Source organism: Chanos chanos, chromosome 4, assembly GCF_902362185.1.
Source record: "Chanos chanos chromosome 4, fChaCha1.1, whole genome shotgun sequence".
In the NCBI taxonomy this organism is placed as follows: Eukaryota; Metazoa; Chordata; class Actinopteri; order Gonorynchiformes; family Chanidae; genus Chanos; species Chanos chanos.
This window is the reverse complement of record NC_044498.1, coordinates 47,775,002-47,794,129: the sequence shown is the minus strand read 5'-3', so window position 1 is coordinate 47,794,129 and position 19,128 is coordinate 47,775,002. Positions and strand designations below refer to the sequence as shown.

Below are 19,128 nucleotides of genomic sequence, written 5' to 3'. Positions count from 1 at the left end.
TCCTCAATAACAGTCCGCACGTCTTTGTCAAAGGATGGAGTGACACTCAGTGATCCACTGTGTAGAGGATGGCAGCTGTCTGTATGTGTTTCCTTAATTGAACTCCAGTCCCCGGTCTCTGTGACATGTCTCAGTCCCTGCAGTGCATAGGAGACCACCTCTGTCTCATTAGTCATGTTCGATTCATGTGTCTCAGACTCTGGTCACTTCGTTTTACGTGGTCATTTCGCTTTACCTGGTCACAAATAGTAGCATCTTCAAATGTGCTCTTATGAAGGCAGGAATGAGGAAATTGGGGAGTTGCGGGTTTGGTACATTCTGTTATTATTAATGCACAGTTGCTCTTGTACTAAACGCAGTTGTGATTTTCAATCTGCTTGTAATATTTTAGCGAAGGTGTGTTTTATACGATGCGTCGAAGATAGATTTTACCCTCTTTTTTTTGTGTGCGTGCAGTTCTGCTGCGTGTTAGAGTGTGTGAGTTTTTGTGCATTGCGTGGCAGGCATAACTGAGCACAGTCCTGCCAGCTGGCAAGGTTAGGGGAGAGAATGAAAGAGCACGAGAGAGAGAGAGGAGGGGGGGGCAGAGAGAGAGGGAGAAAGAGAAAGAGAGAGAGAGAGGGAGAGAGAAGGAGAGAGGGAGAGATGAACTGTACAGTTTTCAGACCTGACACGCGTGCTCTCTGGGAAGGGAGGGGTGAAGTTTGTTCTTTTGCTGTATTGACTGTGTCTGCGTGTTATTACAGAGCATCTTCGCCCAGTTCCAGTTCAGCAGCGAGAAGGTGCTTCCGTCGGACGCCCTGAGGAGCGCCCTGGCTAAAACCTTCCAGGACGAACAGCGTTTCCAGCTGGGCATCATGGACGACGCGGCCGAGTGTTTCGTAAGAGCCTTCGGTTCCTCTCCTCTTGTTCCCTCCCCTCCTCTCCTCCTCCTCCTCCTCCTCCTCCTCCTCTCCGTTGTCTCAACGCAAGCACGTCTTTCTGCACGCCAAACCGTCCTCTCGCGCCGAAGAGCCTCTCCCTTCGCGGAGCGTTGAGGCCCTGGGCCGAAACCCTTGTTCGGCAGCAGCTTTCGCGCCGCGGGGCGAGGTTTCAGTTTATATTGGCTGGCATTTGTTTACGCCTTGCATCTCTCAGGCCCAACAGAAGGAAAGGAAGTGTTTGATTGCACATTGCATCTCTCTCTCTCTCTCTCTCTCGCTCCCTCTCTTACGCTCTCTCTCTCTCTCTCTCTCTCTCTCTGTACACGCACACAAACACATATATATCCTCCTCTGTTTCTGTCTCTGCATCATTCTGTCACTTCATGTATCGCCCCCCCCCCTTTCTCTCTCTTTCTCTTTCTGTTTCTCTCTCTCTTTCTCTCACTCCTTCTGTTCCTCTCCCTTCATCTCTCTCTCTCGCTCTCTCTCTCTCTCTCTCTCTCTCTCTCTCGCTCTCTAATTTTCTCTCTGTCTCTTGTGGCTTTGCCCATAAGCTGCACTGGGTGACAGATAACAGAGTCTGGCCAGGCCTCTCGTGTGTCAGTGAAAAACAAACGATGCTGCACTTTGCTGCTCTGTGTTCCGTCTCCCCTTCCCGCAGAGGGACAGGTTGAGTTTGTAAAGAGTCATTTATTTCCTCCCCGACATGAATGTTTCACGAGCTGTGCAGCGGGCAGCCGGCCAGTTCTGATCGTTTGCACTTACGCTTTGGCCTGCTCGGGGGGCTTCTCTTCCTCCGCCGCCACTGTGGCAGACCCACCCGGATCTGCTGACCAACCGGAACTCGCGAAAAAGTGCAAGTTGCAGTGTTTTTTTTTGTTGTTGTTTTTTTTCTACCGGTATGGTTCAGAGGCTGCTGCCATGTCGTCCCGGAGACGCTGGGATGGGGCAGATACACCAGGCCTCTCTCCCTGTAGAGAACTTCCCGTTTCTCTCGCCTAGTGCTGACAGGGCGCCTTTTCACTACCCTGATGAATAAGCAATACACACACACACACACACACAAAACGAGTCTGGGACGCGCAGGACGGACGGCACACGGATGGCGCATCCAAACACATCTTTACCTGACACACATGACCACTCAGTAGCCAGACGATTAAAAAGAAATTCATCTTGTTTTCGGGGCGCCGTCAGAGACCTCTTCGCCATTGTTAAAGTCGTTTCTTTTTCTCACTCTAACGTGATATGGCTTGTAGCAGTGTTATGAATAATGAGCAGTTGGTTAGGTTATAGTGAGCTCTGTGGGAGAGCATGGATGTCTTAAGATGTGAACACATGCGCTGTACAGGCCCAGAGTGATCCTGTCTTCCCGTCTCTCCCAGGAGAACATCCTGATGCGGATCCACTTCCACATCTCTGACGAGACAAAGGAGGACATCTGCACCGCCAAGCACTGCATCCCGCACCAGAAATTTGCCATGACCCTGTTTGAGCAGGTGAGGCTTCTACATGCTTGCCATTCCGTATGCGATAATTGTGCAGCTTTAGATTCTTTAATCTCAGCGCACGAGAGACTGGAGAGTGTTCACTCTGGTGTGTTCTGGTTCACATTCCCCCAGTTGAAGTTGCCTCTGAGCTAATCTCCTACGCTCTGGTGTTTTTTTTTTTGCAGTGTGTCTGTAGCAGCTGTGGGGCATCCTCAGACCCACTGCCCTTTATTCAGATGGTGCACTACATCTCCACCACCTCTCTCTGGTGAGTAGGGCAGGTCCGCCGTCGGCAGAGACGCACACACACGCGCGCATACACACACAACACACACGCCGATCAATCACCGACAGCACAAAACGCTCAGGTCCTTTGACAGACCTTATTTAGAGCGAGATCAAACAGAGGATGATACTCAGAAGGCTCCGCGACCATAACCGTTTTCACCCCGGCGTAAAAAATGAGAAATGACACAAGGCGTTTCTGTTTCTTTGTGAAGACTAAATGATGGTCTCTGTCACTTCAAACCCAGAGAAAAAAAAAAAAAACACATTAGAGGAGCGTGGCCCCTCTCCGCGGCAGCGGCTCAGAGAACAAGGCAGGCAGGTTAAATATTGGGTCGCCTGGAGACCAGTTAATGGCGCTTTTCATCAGAGCTTATGAGGTGTCAGAAGCTGTGAAGCACTCTGACTTAGGAGAGCAGAGAGGAGAAGAGAGAGAGAGAGAGAGAGAGAGAGAGAAGCAGAAACGCGAGACTGCAGTCGAAACCCAGCGTAGCCTTCAAACCTCCGCTTTCAACGTCTGCTCCTCCAGCTGTGCGCGTTTCCTGCACAGACACCCTCTGGAGCCCAGTTAGATGCCTGTCTGCACACACCGTCAGAGCAGGATGTCGAATGCCTTGAGCAAAATACTTATTCAAGAGGGATAAAATGTCCCACTCAATATTACGATATGTGGGTTTTTTTTGTTTTAATTCTGTTTTCCATATTTGCTGACAGGGCAGTGAAGCGAAGCTCTTTTAAAGCAAGTTGCTCGCTCTGTAATTTCTCTCGTCGTTAAAGACGAGGTAAAAACGGCTTTGGTGCTGTGTGAGGCGCGCGTGTGTTTGTCTAGCTCTTTCCATGTTTAGCCAGCATTTCGTCAGCACGCGCAGGCTGAAAATGTAGAGCAAAATGGAACAACAAACACTGGCAGCACAGGAGATCTAAGAGAACTAAGGTAGACACGACAGTTAGGCTTTGTGCCAAGCTCTGCCCGTGCCGAGGGACATCACACACACACACACACACACACACACACACTTATAGAGACACACGACGAAGTGTATCGTGACAATAGGGGCTCTTCCCTCGAGGCTGGCCTGTGTTTTTGTACTGTAGTGCAGCGGTGCTATAATTCTGCAGTGTGCTTAGTGTTCTTCCAACCGAGGTTGCAGGGGGAGACCTGGGGGAGCCCTGCAGAATGAGAACAAACACTGCACACAAAGTCACCTTGCAGCCAAGGTTCCTCTGTGTGTGTTCAGCGGCAGTGTGTGCATGACCACAGAACGTACATCCGTGATAGAAAGTGCATAGACACACAGACATACACATACACACGTGTGCGTGCAGGGTCAGATGGGCTTAAAGGTTGGCCCCATAGCAAAACTGTGGCCCATATTCAGAGATGCTGTGTCTTGTGTTTGTCTCCTCGGTGCTGCAGTAATCAGGCAGTGCGTATGCTGGAGTGCAGAGAGAAACCTACGCCTGACATGTTTGGGGAACTGCTAAGGAACGCCAGCACCATGGGGGACCTGCGCAACTGCCCGGTAAGTTTACAGACCCCCCTCCCCCCAAACACACACACACACACACTCCTCTGTCTAATGAGACGCTAATTAGTCATTAAAGAGAAGGCGCTGGTAAAAAATGTGCCTTTGTTTTTGGTGTGGAGTGCTTGTCTATGCGTTTGAATGGGATTGTGGGCATTGAGCAATTACTGGGGCAAGATAAGAAAACATGGGTGGAATGTTAATGTGTCTCGTGGCCCTGAAGACCAAAGCCTTTTACAGGCATACACACACACACACACACACACACACAAATTCGCTACACACACAAACACATTACCCACACACACACACACACACACACATACAGATAGAGTGGCGTGAATCATCTAATTCTGTGCCTGTTTATCAGCATCTCAATGGCAGTAAACATGTTTTGGTGCGTAGTTGAATTCTCAGTGGTGTATCTGCAAAAACAGCTCCTACGTCACATATCCTGTGAAATAGCCTTGAAAGCAAATTGTTATCGAATCCAAAGAAATGCAAACAACGCACTTTTTAAAATGTATCATTATATAAACATGTAAACATCCGCCTCTACCCTTCTGCCCTCCTGAATGGAAGATGCAGAAGAGGTGTCAGTAACAGTTATTACTTCAGAAATCTTCTAGCCTGCGTTGTAGTGAGAGAAAGGGCCTTTCATTAGGAACACGTGTTGTGTTTGGTGAAGTGTTGGCTTGTGGAAGGCTTTCGCCGTCTGTCTCGCTTGTGTGAGCTCTCAGCGCTTGTGCTGTCTGTGAGAAACTCTTCTCTGTTTATAGCAGAATTGGCCGGTGCGCTGCCCCTGCTCTTCAGGGGGGCTGACGCCGCCCCCCCCCCCCCCCCCGCACGCTTCCAGCTCCTCTTCTCGGAAACTCACAAAAGGAGGGATGTTTTCCCTCTCCTGAGAAATGAGGTCAAGATGGCAGACGTGCGGGGTGCTAGGTGCCCTCCTCTGTCTCTAGCTTTAGCCCCCCCCCCCCAAAGAATTCAGATTCATGGAAATCAATTTTGTGGCTTTAGAGGAATTCTTAATGACCCTTTAAAAGGTACATAGCATGATACAGTCAGGGATTATCCCCTCTTAGTTCTTAGTCTTTCTGTGTTTTTTTGCGTGTGTGTGCGTGTGTCCGTGTGCGTGTGTGTGTGTGTGTGTGTGTGTGTGTGTGTTTGTGTGTGTGTGCATGTGCGTGCGTGCTTGCTTAACTACGTGTTTTCCTCAGTAGTCATGAATCATGCTCTCTCTGTCTCTCTCTCCCTCTCTCTCTGTCTCTCTCTCTCTCTCTCTCTCCCTCTCTCTCTCTCTCTTTGTGACAGAGTAACTGTGGCGAGAAGCTGCGTATTCGCCGTGTCCTAATGAACTGCCCTGAGATCATCACCATCGGCCTGGTCTGGGACTCAGACCACTCCGACCTGGCCGAGGACGTCATCCACAGCCTCGGAACCGTCCTGCGTCTGGGAGATGTAAGAGCCCCCCCCCCAGGGACCACCCATGCCCTGTTCACTGCAGTTAGACTAGAGAAATCAGTCCCTCTCTCTCTCTCTCACACACACACATACACACACACACACACGCACAGGGTTACCAGGGAGAAGGTTTGGCACTCCCTTTGCTGTGATGTTCGTGCATCTGAAGGCTTTCAGCGCTGTAGGCCTTGACGTAATTGGAGATTAAACAAGGAGATTGGAAATCACTGCATCAGAGAAACATGACTCAGACCATACCAAACACCACAGGATGTCTTGCCACTGTGTTGAAAGCTGGTCTCCAGCTGGTCGACCATCAGCCGCGCTCCTGTGAAGGGTATTACAAATTAGGCCACTCACACAGTGTTTGCGTTTTAGTGATTGCAGTTTATCATTCCCAAAACTCCAGCATCCCTCCTAAATTTTGATCCGACAGTATTATGAGTTAGAAGGGCTGTTTACATATGCTGTTTTACACATTAAAATGAATTTGGACAGGACCATTTTTTTTTTGTGCGTCGGACAAGCAGACACAGCAGGTCCTGCGTTGCTTTGAAACCTGGCCCCCACTGCTTCCTCTCATTACGTAACCACTGACTAGAAAAAGCTTTTCAATGACTCCCATTGAGTTGTATTACAACTACGTATTTAGGCCAAGGCTTGATGAATTACACGTAGAATTACACATGTAGGGCAAGAACTGGTCTTTGAGTTTTCAGACAGCCTTAAGATTGAACAATGCCGTGTATGAGAGCGTATCTTTTAGCGTACTATTTTTACCAAACCAAAACTAAATTCTGTCAGAAAAAGACATAACACGATCATATTTTTGTCATTGACTACAGAAGAATAAGGGACAGGTAAACTTCAGATTATTTGAACGAAACCTTCCAGGTCAATTTCCTGACAGCTTTTGCCAGTACTCACCGTTTGTTATTGTCAAAGGCACATACGCTATAACTGTGAGGTCCCAGATGATAACCTGTTGATTTGCCTCTCAGCTAACGGTTCACAGTGTCCCCAGCCATCTTTCTTTGGTTACTGGTTGCTGAGTGGGACGTGACCTTCCATCTGCCGTGTCTTCCTCAGCTCTTTTACAGGGTGACGGACGACAAGGCCAAACAGGCAGAGCTCTACCTAGTGGGCATGGTGTGTTACTACGGCAAGCATTACTCCACCTTCTTCTTCCAAACCAAGATCCGAAAGTGGATGTATTTCGACGACGCGCACGTCAAAGAGGTAACGCTCTCTGTGCAAAAAAAAAAAAAGAATTTTCTTTGGTTTAACTCCGGCTTCCCTAGCGTATCCTTGTGCGCTCCGACGTGAGCTCTGAAGTAGTATTACAGATTTGTAACTGCCACCCACTCCTCCTGCATGCTGCTATTACAGAGGGTTCCTCACAGGGCTTGTTTAGTCATTCCCTTACCTTAATGTCCTTCTCTTGTAGTGTCCACAGGGAGTTAGTGTTGAATCATTAACTGGAATAGACCAGCATACTGGCTCATTGTTTAGCTGAGCCCTGCAGGCTTTGCCATTGGCTCTTTGTGTGTGTGTGAGTGTGTGTGTGTGCGTGTGTGTGCTGTTTGTGTGTGAGTGTGTGTGTGTGTGTGTATCTCCCTGTACTTCCATTAGCACTTGCATGTTGTCTTACATAATTCCCAAGCTTGATGACTCACTCCTAAGATGGGGGTGTTCTCCTCTTTCCTCATCATCATCCCCGAATACAGCACTACCATCCTCATCACGGAGAAAGGTCAAAGAGGGCGAGAAACACAGAGATAGGGAACAGACAGCACGACAGAATGTGTACAATATTGTTTATGGATGAGGAAATTTCTGGAACATCAGGGCAGTTCAGAATTACAGTCATGTCAAAGAGGTCAGGTAGCTCTGGATCCAGGACCTCTTATGAATTTAGAGCTGACCTGAGATGAGAGATTTTTCTTCACTCTTCGGTCGTGGGTCACACAGGCTGTCAGGCTAAGGTTAAGTTTAATGTGAGAGATTACATAGTAGCATTACGACCACCCGTACCTGTGTTTAGGTGTCCCTTGTGTTGATTTCTGTGCAGTAAGAGCTTTGTGTGTGTGTGTGTGTGTGTGTGTGTGTGTGTGTGCGTGTGTGTGTGTGTGTGTGTGTGTGTGTGTGTGTGTGGGTTGGTGTTATGTATGTGTTTTTGCGTGTGTTTATGTGGGTGTGTTTTTGTGCGTGTGTGCGTGTGTGTGTGTGCGTTAGCGTGTGTGTCTGTGCGCGTGTGTGTGTTGTGACTAATGCAGCATCACTCTGGGCACTGTATGTTCCCCAGTTGGGTCGGTTCCTAGCAGCGCTTTATCTTCATAATGACAGAGCTGGTTCCTGGATCCAGGACAGTTGCATACAAAGCAGCTTTTTTTTTTTTTTTCTCCCTCCCTGTCTCTGTCCAGTTCAGCAGCAGAGCTCTCTCTGTAAGCCGGCATGTGAGCCACGGAGGGTTTGGACAAAAGTGGACATAAAACAAGGATATCCCTCCATTGTTTACTCAGCCAGCTGGACAGCAGGGCGTGGCCTGCACAGAGCAGCCGCTGCCACTGGAGCAATAGCCCACCATATACACACACACGCTCTTTAAAACACAACACTCACACACTCGAACACGTTAGACTCGTACGCTGGAGTTTGTCCGGACATCCCGTCTGACTATGGAGGGAGCGTAGACAGAGCCGTTGATTTTTCGAGCTCGGAGCTGGGGTAAGGATTGGGTTCGCCGAAAACATCTTAAGCGTTTCGCGTCTCGGACGTGGATCGAAGTTCGTAGCCTGCCGCTTTCTGCTGCTGGAATTGAAAAAGCTTTTGTTTCAGTTGTTGGACGTTGTTACTGTGTGTTCGGTATTTTCACGTTGGTGTTGATTCTATGTAATCCAGTGCTTGGAGTGGACAGTGTAAGGAGGCTTTAGTTCTGCAGTGTTGGTTGCTAGTTAGAATTGTTTTCATGTGTCAATAATTCTGTTTTTCCTTTTCTCTCTCTCTCTTTTCCTTTCTCTCTCTCTCTCTCTCTCTCTCTCTCTCTCTCTCTCTCTCTCTCTCTCTCTCGTTCTCCCTCTCTCAGATTGGGCCCAAATGGAAGGACGTGGTATCGCGTTGTATTAAAGGCCATTACCAGCCTCTGCTGCTGCTCTATGCTGACCCCCGGGGGACGCCGGTGTCAGCGCAGGACCTTGCCTCCCGCCTAGACCTGCACCATTTTACTAAAGCCTACTACGATAGTGAGGACTCAGGTACCGCCACTAACGCTGACTGTGCTCAGATCACTTAACGCCAATCAAGCAGATCTTGTTACTGAACATTATCGGAGCATAAGGGAGTGTAATACGTGTTGACTTAACTCTTTGACTTAACACATGCTTATGTGCGAGCAGTTGTTTTTATGAATCTCTTGTGTTTGTATTAGTTGTATACATGTCTTATGTTTTTTCCTTATATATCTGCGCATTTGCATGTGATAATTAACTGATCATTCCAGCACTGTACAGTTAGTTGCACATTGCACTGTACTTACAAATGCATTTCCCAGTTCTTTGCTTCATTTTCTGATATGTCTTTGCTAATATGTGCGTGCATGTGTGTGTATATGTCTTCCTTGTGTGTGTGTGTGTGCGTGTGCATGTCTTCCGTGTGTGTGTGTGTGTGTGTGTGTGTGTTTGCGTGTGATGTGTGTATTGACTGTTAGGCCGTGAGCCATCCATCTCCAGTGACACACGGACAGACTCGTCCACAGACAGCTATTCGTATAAGCACTCCCACTCACACCATGAATCCATTGCCAGCCATTTCTCTTCCGACTCCCAGGGTACCGTCATCTGTAACCCTGACAACGACACTGCCTCCCACAGCAGCCTGGAGACCACAGGTATGCCCACGCGCACCCACGCGGTTACACCTGTGAAAACTCCTACACACACGCGCACACACACACACATATATATACATATGTGCACACACTTACCCAAGTAGAAAGCTTACACTGAGCACAAGGTTAAAGATGCATCCGTAGGTACAAATACATTAAGTTCATAAAAAGACTCATTTCTATGTATCATTGTCATCAGTCAGTCAGTTTTCGTTCTCAGGATGATAGATTATCTTTTGTTTGGAGAGCATTTCCCTGAATATTTGACTGAAAACAATTGTCTGCAACACATTGCGAAGGACCAGTGATCGAAAGCGAGTCTGTACAGCGCCACACCTTCCGAAAAACCGGGACAGGGGACAAGAAGATCGGAGCCTCGGACAGAAAGAGGAGCGCCAGTCGCCCACGACGTTTTGAGGAGAGGAGTCGAGGATCTAAGAGCGACGACGTGTCCTCTGCAGGCTACCACAGCGAGGGTATGTCCACCAATCAGAACACAGGCTACCACAGCGAGGGTATGTCCACCAATCAGAACACAGGCTACCACAGCGAGGGTATGTCCACCAATCAGTGGACAGGCTACCACAGCGAGGGTACGTCCACCAGTCAGTGGACAGACTTTCAGTAACCAAACAGGAACCAAATTCAGCAGCAGTCAGTATGGGACAAAAGGGGAAGTCACACTGTTATAACCACTGCCCACCACTGCCACTGGGAAGAATGCTGGCCAAACGCTGGGCAAAAATAAAACTTTATAAGCTTTCTCTCTCTCTCTCTCTCTCTCTCTCTCTCTCTCTCTCTCTCTCTCTCTCTTTCTCCGTTTCTCTGTAGGAGAGACTCTAAAGGAGCAACAGGCACCCCGTGCGGCGCCTAAGGTCTGCTCCAGCCGTCTGCGAGACTTTAGAGAGACCATGAGTAACATCATCCACAGTCGCCCCCTGTCCGCTTCCTCCTCGGGCTCCGCCGGCGGCCACTCGGATCCCGGGGCCAAGAGCCGTGACTGGGAGGCCGACAGCACCAGCAGCGAGTCCAAGTCCAGTTCCTCCGGCGGCCGGTACAAGCCGGCCTGGAGGCCGCGGCGCGAGGCCCTCAACATCGACAGCATCTTCAGTCGGGAGCGACGCAGGCAGGCCGGGTACAGTCCCCTGGGGGCCACGCTGCCGGAGGACAGCGGGCTGCAGGACGATGCCGTGGGGGCCAGAACCCTGCCCTCCCCTTTGCCCCCCCCCCGGGGCTCAGACCAGCAGCCCAGACTCATTCAGAGGATGGAGAGTGGATACGAGAGCAGCGAGAGAAACAGCAACAGCCCTGTCAGCCTGGACATGCCTCTGAGTGAAGGCTCCAGTAACGGCACACACAAGTATGAGTGTCACACACAAATACACGTATACAAATACATATACGCATGTACAGCATATACATACACACAAATACACGTATACAAATACATATATACATGTACAACATATACATACACACAAATACATGTATACAAATACGTATACGCATGTACAACATATACATACACACAAATACATGTATACAAATACATATACGCATGTACAACATATACATACAGACAAATACATGTATACAAATACATATACGCACGTACAACATATACATACACACAAATACATGTATACAAATACATATACGCACGTACAACATATACATACACACATATACAAGTACACATACAACAAATGAGTCACCCATTTTTGTACATGTGCAGTCCTGAGTGACCTCTGCCTTCTCTTTTAATCGCTTGTTCTCTCTCTCTCTCTCTCTCACTCATCATCTTTTGTTCTGTTTTCTCAGAGATTTGGGGCTGAAGAAGCTTCCCTCTAATGTGGGCCCATCATGGAAGAGTGTGACTAAGTCAAAGAGCAGCAGTGCATTGCTGCAGGATGTCAAAGCATCAGTTGTAGGAAACAGCCACTTAAGTCTGGGTATGTGTTTATATATTTATGTGTGTGTGTGTGTGTATGTATGTATGTATGTATGTATGTATATATTTATGTTGTATGTATGCATATATGTGTATGTGTGTATATGTATATGTTTGTGGTGAAGTGTCTGTCATCTCTGCTGCTGTCTTTGGGTTCTGTGTGTTAATGAAAATCTCTGAGCCATTAGCTGAGCTGGTCCATGTATATCCTCTCCAACTGTGTGTAGCGTGTGTGTGTTTTGTGTGTGTGAATGCATGTATGTATAGTAATCAAATGCTCCCATCAAGTTATAGATGTCGGACTACTGTGGACCTACTAGAAGCATTGACTGGTTCCCACTTGGAGATTTTTTTTTAATAAAAAAGCTGTTGCTCTTATTGTATTGTATTGCTATGTATAGAATCAGACTCAGGGTTAGTGGGTTGGGTTATTAATCCTTAATCTTTGTCACAGTAAAATATAAGTCTTTGGCCAGCTCAAATGGGGATGTAAAGATGATGGTGTGTGTGTGCGTGCGTGTGTGTGTGTGTGTGAGTATGATGTGGTCCTATTCCTGAGTGTGTTAAAGATTTTTACAACAGTGTGATTAGCAGTCGTGTCCATGTGTACACAGTTAACCATTGCCATTGTGTGTGTGTGTGTGTGTGTGTGTGTCTGTGCGTGCGTGCGTGTGTCTGTGTGTGTCTGTGTGTGTGTGTGTGTGTGTGTGTGTGTGTCTCTATGTGTGTGTGTGTGTGTGTGTGTCCTGTAGCAGGAGAGGGCCGCAGCGAGCTGGACGAGTTGCAGGAGGAGGTGGCTCGCAGAGCTCGAGAGCAGGAGCTCCAGAAAAGGAAGGAGAAGGAGAGAGAGGCAGCCATGGGGTTCAACCCCAGACCCAGCAAGTTCATGGACCTGGATGAGCTGCAGAGTCAGGGTGAGTCTTCGGTTCTCTGACCGCCGTATGGGGAGGGGGGAGAGGGGGGGGTGGTCTCTGTGTCTGCACGTGTTTCTGTGCGCGTGGGACTCTGGGCTCAGGCATGCTTTTTGCTTTGGCATTAATCAGTGATTTCTGTGGGGTGTCTAAATGCTTGGGTTTGGTGTGCGCAGGTGTAAAAAAAAAAAAAAAAGCCGTCTGCTCTGGTGTGTGTGTGTGTGTTATCTGCAGGGAAGGGTGACGGGTTTGAGCGATGTGTGTTGGAGGCCGAGTCGTTGTTAGATCAGTCTCTGCGGCTGGATCAGGCCGGGGATGTGGCTGCTGCTCTCTCTGTGGTGAATGAAGCTGTGTGTAAGTAAAACCTGACTGGCCGGAGCCTGCCGCCTGCTCCTGTCATCACACCTCACTCTCCATCTGAGTCTGTGTGTGTGTGTGTGTGTTTGTCCTTTGTCTGGGTGAGTCTGTGTCTTTGTGTCGTGTTAGTGTGTGTGAGGACCGCCCGTGTGTGCGTGTGCGCGTGCACGTGCGGGGTGTCGACGTGTGCACGCGCGCATGTGTATGTGTGCGCCTTATCTGAAATTGCTTCGGGGGTTCAGACTGCGTTGCCATAGAGATCTGCAGTGATCTCGGAGGGTCTGCTATCATCATCTTCATCTTCAGAGACGTCCGTAATGAGATTTCTTTCCCGACAGAGTTTTTATATCTGTCTCTGATTTATAGCGTCAGCAAACATCTGCGCGGGCATAATTCATTCAAATTGGGGATGGCAGCGAACAGTTTCAGCTGTCCAAACAAAGGCTGTTTTGCTTTCCCAAGCCCCCGTTTTGAGTATTTACAGGGTCAGCGCCCCCCCCCCCCCCCCCCCCCCCCCCAGCTCTCTGCTTAATGAAGGAAGGCGAGGCGGCGTGCTGTTTACAATCGCCATGGAAACCTGCCAGACGTTTGCGTTTGGGGGGGGGGGCGGAACTTAGCGCTATGGCAACCTCTCCCGTGCCAGAGCTTGACTCATTGATTTGAGGCTGCGCTGCTGGCTCAGAGCCGTTTTTGCCGCGAACCGTTTTAGTGTGTTCGTTCGTCTCTCATTTTTGTGACTGGGAAGGTTCGTCACTTTTTTTGTGTCTGTGTCCGTCTCTGTGACTGGGAAGGTTCGTCACTTTTTTTGTGTCTGCGTCTGTGTCTGGGAAGTGTGCGTCCTGAAACACGACACTCCTCTTGTGGTAAAAGAAGAGTGTTCTCCTCCCCTGTCTCACACACACACACACACGCACACGTAAACACACATCCACACACGCACAGAAACAAATGCACACATTCACCTTCCCCTGTGTCGGACACCCCACCGAACCACCCTGGTGTCTCCTTAATCCTGGTCCTCCATCTATCCCCTAAAACTGTTAAGAATTTAGAAATTATAATCTGGTCAGGATTAGCTTTAATAGGCCAGTTGTAATCTGTGTCAGGCGAACTGTCCTAAGCAGGGGGTTTTTTTTATGAATGTAATTGGGCATTCAGTAGTATTGAATCTAAAGTATCTCTGAAGCTCCAAACAAAGAAGAATCAGGGAGTTCATTTGCTTTTTTTTTTTTTTTCTTTAAGTGCCATGGCAAAATGTTCTCCATTTTAATTTGATTGTTATCAACCCTCATTTTGATTTTTACCATTTTGCGCGTCAGACATGTACGTTTTGCTTTTTTTGTTTTTTTTTTGTTTTACATTTGTGAAGAGTCTTAAGGTCAGTAGAGAGCTGGAATTCCCACCATGTCCCATTTTTCATTTCATATCCCTGCCCTCCCACTCGATCCCTTCCCATCGTCTGTCCCAACAGAGACCCTTTTGAGTTTGTAACAGATGGTTGTGTTTGCATGCATCCCATAATTATTCAGCTCTTTATTTTTCTGCATCTCTTTTTGTTTTTTGTTTTTTTTTCTTTTCTTTTTCTTTTCTTTTTTTTTTTTCTTGCTTCCTTTTCCTTTTGTGTTGCGTTTTTATAGCTAAACTCAGGCTTGGCATGCATGAGGGCAGTGCTAACACTCAGAGCAGGACAGTGGCTGAGGCCCGGCTACAAAAATGCATGAGGAGAGCCCGGGGTCTTCAGCAGCGCATGCAACAACAACAACAACAACAACAACAACCACCACCACCACAGCAGGAGAAGGAGAGCTCACAGGAGCAGGAGACGCCCCATCCTCAGGGGCCTCCCAGGTACCGGTGCTGTCTCCTCTATGTTTATGTTAGCGTGTGGTAGCCAAGGGCCCGGACTCTCTCCTGCTTCACCGACAGGGCAATACACTCATCACACACGTGTGTGTGTGTGTGTGTGAGAGAGTGTGAGAGTGTGTGTGTGTGTGTGTGTGTGTGTGTTGGAGTGTGTGTGTGTTGGAGTGTGAGTGTGTGTGGTAAGCAGTTGACTGCAAATACTGATGCTTTGCTGTATGGGGCTGATCAAAGGATAGGATGTGGTTTGATCTTTGTTTGAGTGTGGGTGGAAATGAATGAACATGTACTGGCAATGTAGTTACACTTAATTAACCACAAGCCCCACAGTAAAACCAGAGCTTGAGGCTATTTTACTGGTCACATACAGTCGAAACTGGGACATATGGATTTTAACAACTGTCCGTTAAGACTAGCGCACTGGAATTTCTACTAGTGCACTGGAATTTCTAACTAACAGTCACTAGTCCGTTATAATTATTATCAGAAGATGGCATACTGAGATACATACTGCACTTTACACAGTTTAAATTTAGGGGAGAAATACTTATAGTAAAGCTATTTTTATATGAATTTCCAAAATCAATACATTTCTGATGCTTGTATTTGTAAGCTCTCATAGTGTCATGGAGTCACCATTTAGCACGTGAAACAATAGCACAGACTTTGTTATGTGTTTATAGGCAGCCCCACTACGCAGCCCTGTTTGTCTTCACAGTTAAAATATGTACAAAAATCATCACCATTTCCACAACACCTTGCATAAACATTCAGTTATTTAATCTGTCTCACTTGACAGAGTAGTTATCCTGCTTTTTTACTCGACAGCTCAACAGAAAACCTCTTAAATGGGCTGAACAGGCGAACTTTAATTCCACCTCGACATACAACGCTGAGGCACTCCAGGTGCCTACCGACTGACGACGAGAAAGTCCTTTGATTAGAGTATTAAGTGTAACGTCCATTGTAAGAGGAAAAAAACATGATGTTTTCTAAGGAGACGTTAAACCTTTGTGGTCTGGGTTCAGCAGTTCTGTGTGTGACGTGTGTTAGGCAGTGCCGTAGACAGTACTGTTAGAAATGAGACAAAGCAGAGTGAATTCTCTGGAGGTGTGGCTGTTAGGAGACCTTGCCTTGAGGACCCAGTGCTGTATTACTCTCTTTCCCCTCTGGGACAGTGAAAAGTGTGTGGAGACCATTAAGAGCCATCCCTTTAACACTCACACACGTCTTAAACCCGCAGATTAGATGCCGTTTGTAGCGTAAAGTAATTATGAACGGAAAACATTAATCTGTCATCTCTCAAACCGCTCCTTGATTCTTCAGGTAACTGCTCTTTTTCTTCAGAACAGAAACAAACTGTTTTTTTTTTTTTTTTTACTGTGGGAGTGTCACTGTGAGGGTAGTCATAGTGAGAGTGGTCGTGTTTTTCCATGGGTAATTGAATGAGTCACAGTCGCATAAATCCGTGTTCACATAGATGTCAACATGAACTGTATTTGCATTTTGCCACTAATCAAGCATCTCTTTTTGTTTTCCTTGTCCTACATTAGCATTATTGAAATGCAAAAACAGCTACTTACAAGTCTGCACAAACAGTCTCTTTGGGATTTTTAGAAGGCAGTCACTCACTTTTTTTTTTTTTTTTGAATTCTTTTCCCCACCCTTTTTTCTAGTGAACAGCCTATCACGGTCCAAGTACTTCTGACGGACATGCAAGAGGAGGCTCAGGAAACTATTCAGGAAGCTGCCTTAAGACCGCCCTCACCTTCCCAGATTAGACCCAACTCCACCAGTAAAAACATTCCTGACCCCTCCTGCCAACCTTCCGCCACCCCCCACCACTCTGCCAGGTCTACCACCCCGTTGCCACAGGGTTCCACAGGGAACAGTGCCGATCGTTTGAGGCTGACGGGGTACGGAAGCTGGGATCACTCACGCCCGTCAGATCCCGGTGAGATTCCCGGTATCGCAGAGAACTCGGTCTCTCACCCGCGACCCAACGGGAAACACAACGGCGCGCCTCTCCCCGCGATCTCTATCAACCACTGCGAGCCGGCCGCGGCCGAGAGTCCGCTCAAGCCGCCCGCCGGTCACGCCCGGCGAAGCAGCCAAGCGCAGACTCTCGGCGTCACTCACGCCCGCGCCCGCTGTCCCTCGCCGTATCAGCTCAGCTCGGACGACGGGGAACGCGGCTCCAAAGCGCCTCCTCGCCAACCGACGCCGCACGATCCTCAGCCTCCCCCCCCGCAGCAGCAGCAGAAACAGTACGGCACAGCTCCAGATACCTGTCACACAGACTCAAGGCCGGCCACAAGGAACTGGTCCTGTAGCAGCCTGGGCAGGGCTGATTCTATGGAGGCAGCGGTGGACTCGCCCTACTACTCCCCGTCCGAACTCCTCACCCCCCCGTCCCCTCACCAGGTCCCCTCCCCTTTCCCGCCGACGCCCTCGGCGGAGCCGACCTACGCCGCTCCTCTGCCCGTGGAACGCTGGGCCGAGAACGTCAATAGATACTACAACTCCCAGAATGCCGCGGTTTCGGGACGTGGCTCGCCCTGTAAAGAGCTGTCCGAGCTGGACTCTCTCTACCAGGCCAGCCTCAATGCCCCCAGTGCTCCCCGCGCCCCACGTGGCACCAGCCCACAGCCCTTTGGCAACACAGGTACGTGTGATTTATCACCGCGGTTTACAGCTAAGGTGCTTTTATGTTGTGAGCCACATTGATTTTCACTTAAGTACTCATTTGGTTATGTTTAGATAACCTGAATAATACTTCACACGAAATCTGAGACAGTCTCCTCCAACCACCCACGAGGGGTTTTTAATAAAGAGAAATGATGTATTACACAGGCAGGGAACAGCCCAGTAGAGACAGTAGCACAGAAAGGAACATACGGATAAACGGAATGATCTCGTGTGTTCTCCCGGCAGGTGCACCCGCGGCTCGGAAGCTGATCTCTGGGATGTCGGCCACTCTGGGCCGCTCCAAAACCCCGACAGCCGAGCTAGAGAGAAGTGCTTACAGGACCCCGAAGTACACCAGCACCCCAGCGCAGCTAAGCAAAGTGAGCCCTGCCTTTGACTCTGTGTGTGCTGTGTGTGTCGCCTTCTTGCATGGTGGGGGACACAGTTTGTGAGGGACATGGAATAAAGTGGAGGAGAAAGAGGAGTTTTTTGGGGGAGGATTTAGTACCATATGAACCTCATTTGAGTATGTGCTTGTGTGTCTGTGTGTGTCTGTGGTGTGTGTGTGTGTTCTCTAGCCCATCTCTGCTCCAGTGTGTGATTTGTCTCCGGTCGAGGACGAATCATACAGCGCCGAGAACCTGCGTCGCATCGCTCGCAGCCTGAGTGGGACTGTAATCAGGGGGCGACCTGACCACCTCACACCCTCTCGCAGCTTTGTGAGTCTGTCACACACACACGTGCACACACATACACACGCACGCACACGCACGCACACACATAAACGCACACACACACATAAACGCACACACACATGAAGGTACTCACACACACGCATAAACACACACGCCCACAGACAGAAACACAAATATATGTTGTTTCCACATATCTGTTGAAGCAAGTGTAATGCTTTCAAAATGCCCAGAACTCAGAATTCTGATAACTGTGAAATTAATAGAGGTTTTAACCTTGTTCGTTATTCATGGGTACCCGTGGCTTTGTAATCAGATTGGTGTTGATTTGCTGTGGATGTGTAAATCATTACGTCATCTTTGAGATACGACTGATCAACATACTGTCTCAAACGAAGCAATACTGCCATCTGGTGTGACCATAAAGCAACTGCAGAAAGAATCCAACACACTGGAAGATTACAATCAATACTTTTCATAACCTGCTAGATTCAGTACACTGAGATGCTTGGTTTCTGATTTTTAATTTTTTCGTAACCCAAGAGAATGTTATTTGTGATGGGACAGTCATCGGTTGACTCCTGAACCTTTTTTTTAAACTTCATTTCTCCCCTTCTCTCCTCCTCAACTTTTCTTACTTCTTCAACTTCCATTTTCTCTCTCTCTCTCTCTCTCTCTCTCTCTCTCTCTCTTTCTCCTTTCACTTCCTGTAAAAAGGAGCCCCCTCTCACCCGGACGCCAAAGCATGTGGACCCCCAAGTCAGCACACGTCATCTTAGCACCTCCCCACATGTGTCCTCCCTACCTCCCCACAGCCCCACTGTACTTCCTCATGAACCCCAGCTTCAATACCACCCTCAAAACCACCATCACCACTACCACCACCACCACCCAGCCCTTTCACCACACCCAGTCCAGCAGGCACCGCGGCCCGCTGCCCTGGGGCCGTCGCGGGGATACCCAGGTAACCATCAGTCCGTCTTCTGGTTTGTTGACCTCTGCAGACACCTCCGTGCCATAAGGAGCAGCATGTCTGTGGGAGGTGGTAACCATCAACCCCACCCCCCCTCCCCTGCCATCACTGTTTATTTCCTA

General features: G+C 48.6%; 1 protein-coding gene across 1 annotated transcript in view; it reads left to right on the top strand.

Annotated features, from left to right (window-relative positions):
• Nucleotides 1-19,128, top strand: part of usp54a (ubiquitin specific peptidase 54a) — a 29,570-nt gene that overhangs the window by 9,624 nt on the left and 818 nt on the right. Inside the window, exons 3-21 of the mRNA XM_030772395.1 lie at nt 747-881; nt 2,309-2,422; nt 2,599-2,681; nt 4,116-4,221; nt 5,539-5,685; nt 6,778-6,927; nt 8,774-8,942; nt 9,395-9,574; nt 9,874-10,050; nt 10,406-10,518; nt 10,582-10,940; nt 11,396-11,526; nt 12,278-12,439; nt 12,671-12,790; nt 14,431-14,632; nt 16,330-17,318; nt 17,588-17,721; nt 17,920-18,060; nt 18,751-18,997. Coding sequence (XP_030628255.1) covers nt 747-881; nt 2,309-2,422; nt 2,599-2,681; nt 4,116-4,221; nt 5,539-5,685; nt 6,778-6,927; nt 8,774-8,942; nt 9,395-9,574; nt 9,874-10,050; nt 10,406-10,518; nt 10,582-10,940; nt 11,396-11,526; nt 12,278-12,439; nt 12,671-12,790; nt 14,431-14,632; nt 16,330-17,318; nt 17,588-17,721; nt 17,920-18,060; nt 18,751-18,997 — 3,859 coding nt within the window. The remainder of the gene's footprint in view (nt 1-746; nt 882-2,308; nt 2,423-2,598; nt 2,682-4,115; nt 4,222-5,538; nt 5,686-6,777; nt 6,928-8,773; nt 8,943-9,394; nt 9,575-9,873; nt 10,051-10,405; nt 10,519-10,581; nt 10,941-11,395; nt 11,527-12,277; nt 12,440-12,670; nt 12,791-14,430; nt 14,633-16,329; nt 17,319-17,587; nt 17,722-17,919; nt 18,061-18,750; nt 18,998-19,128) is intronic.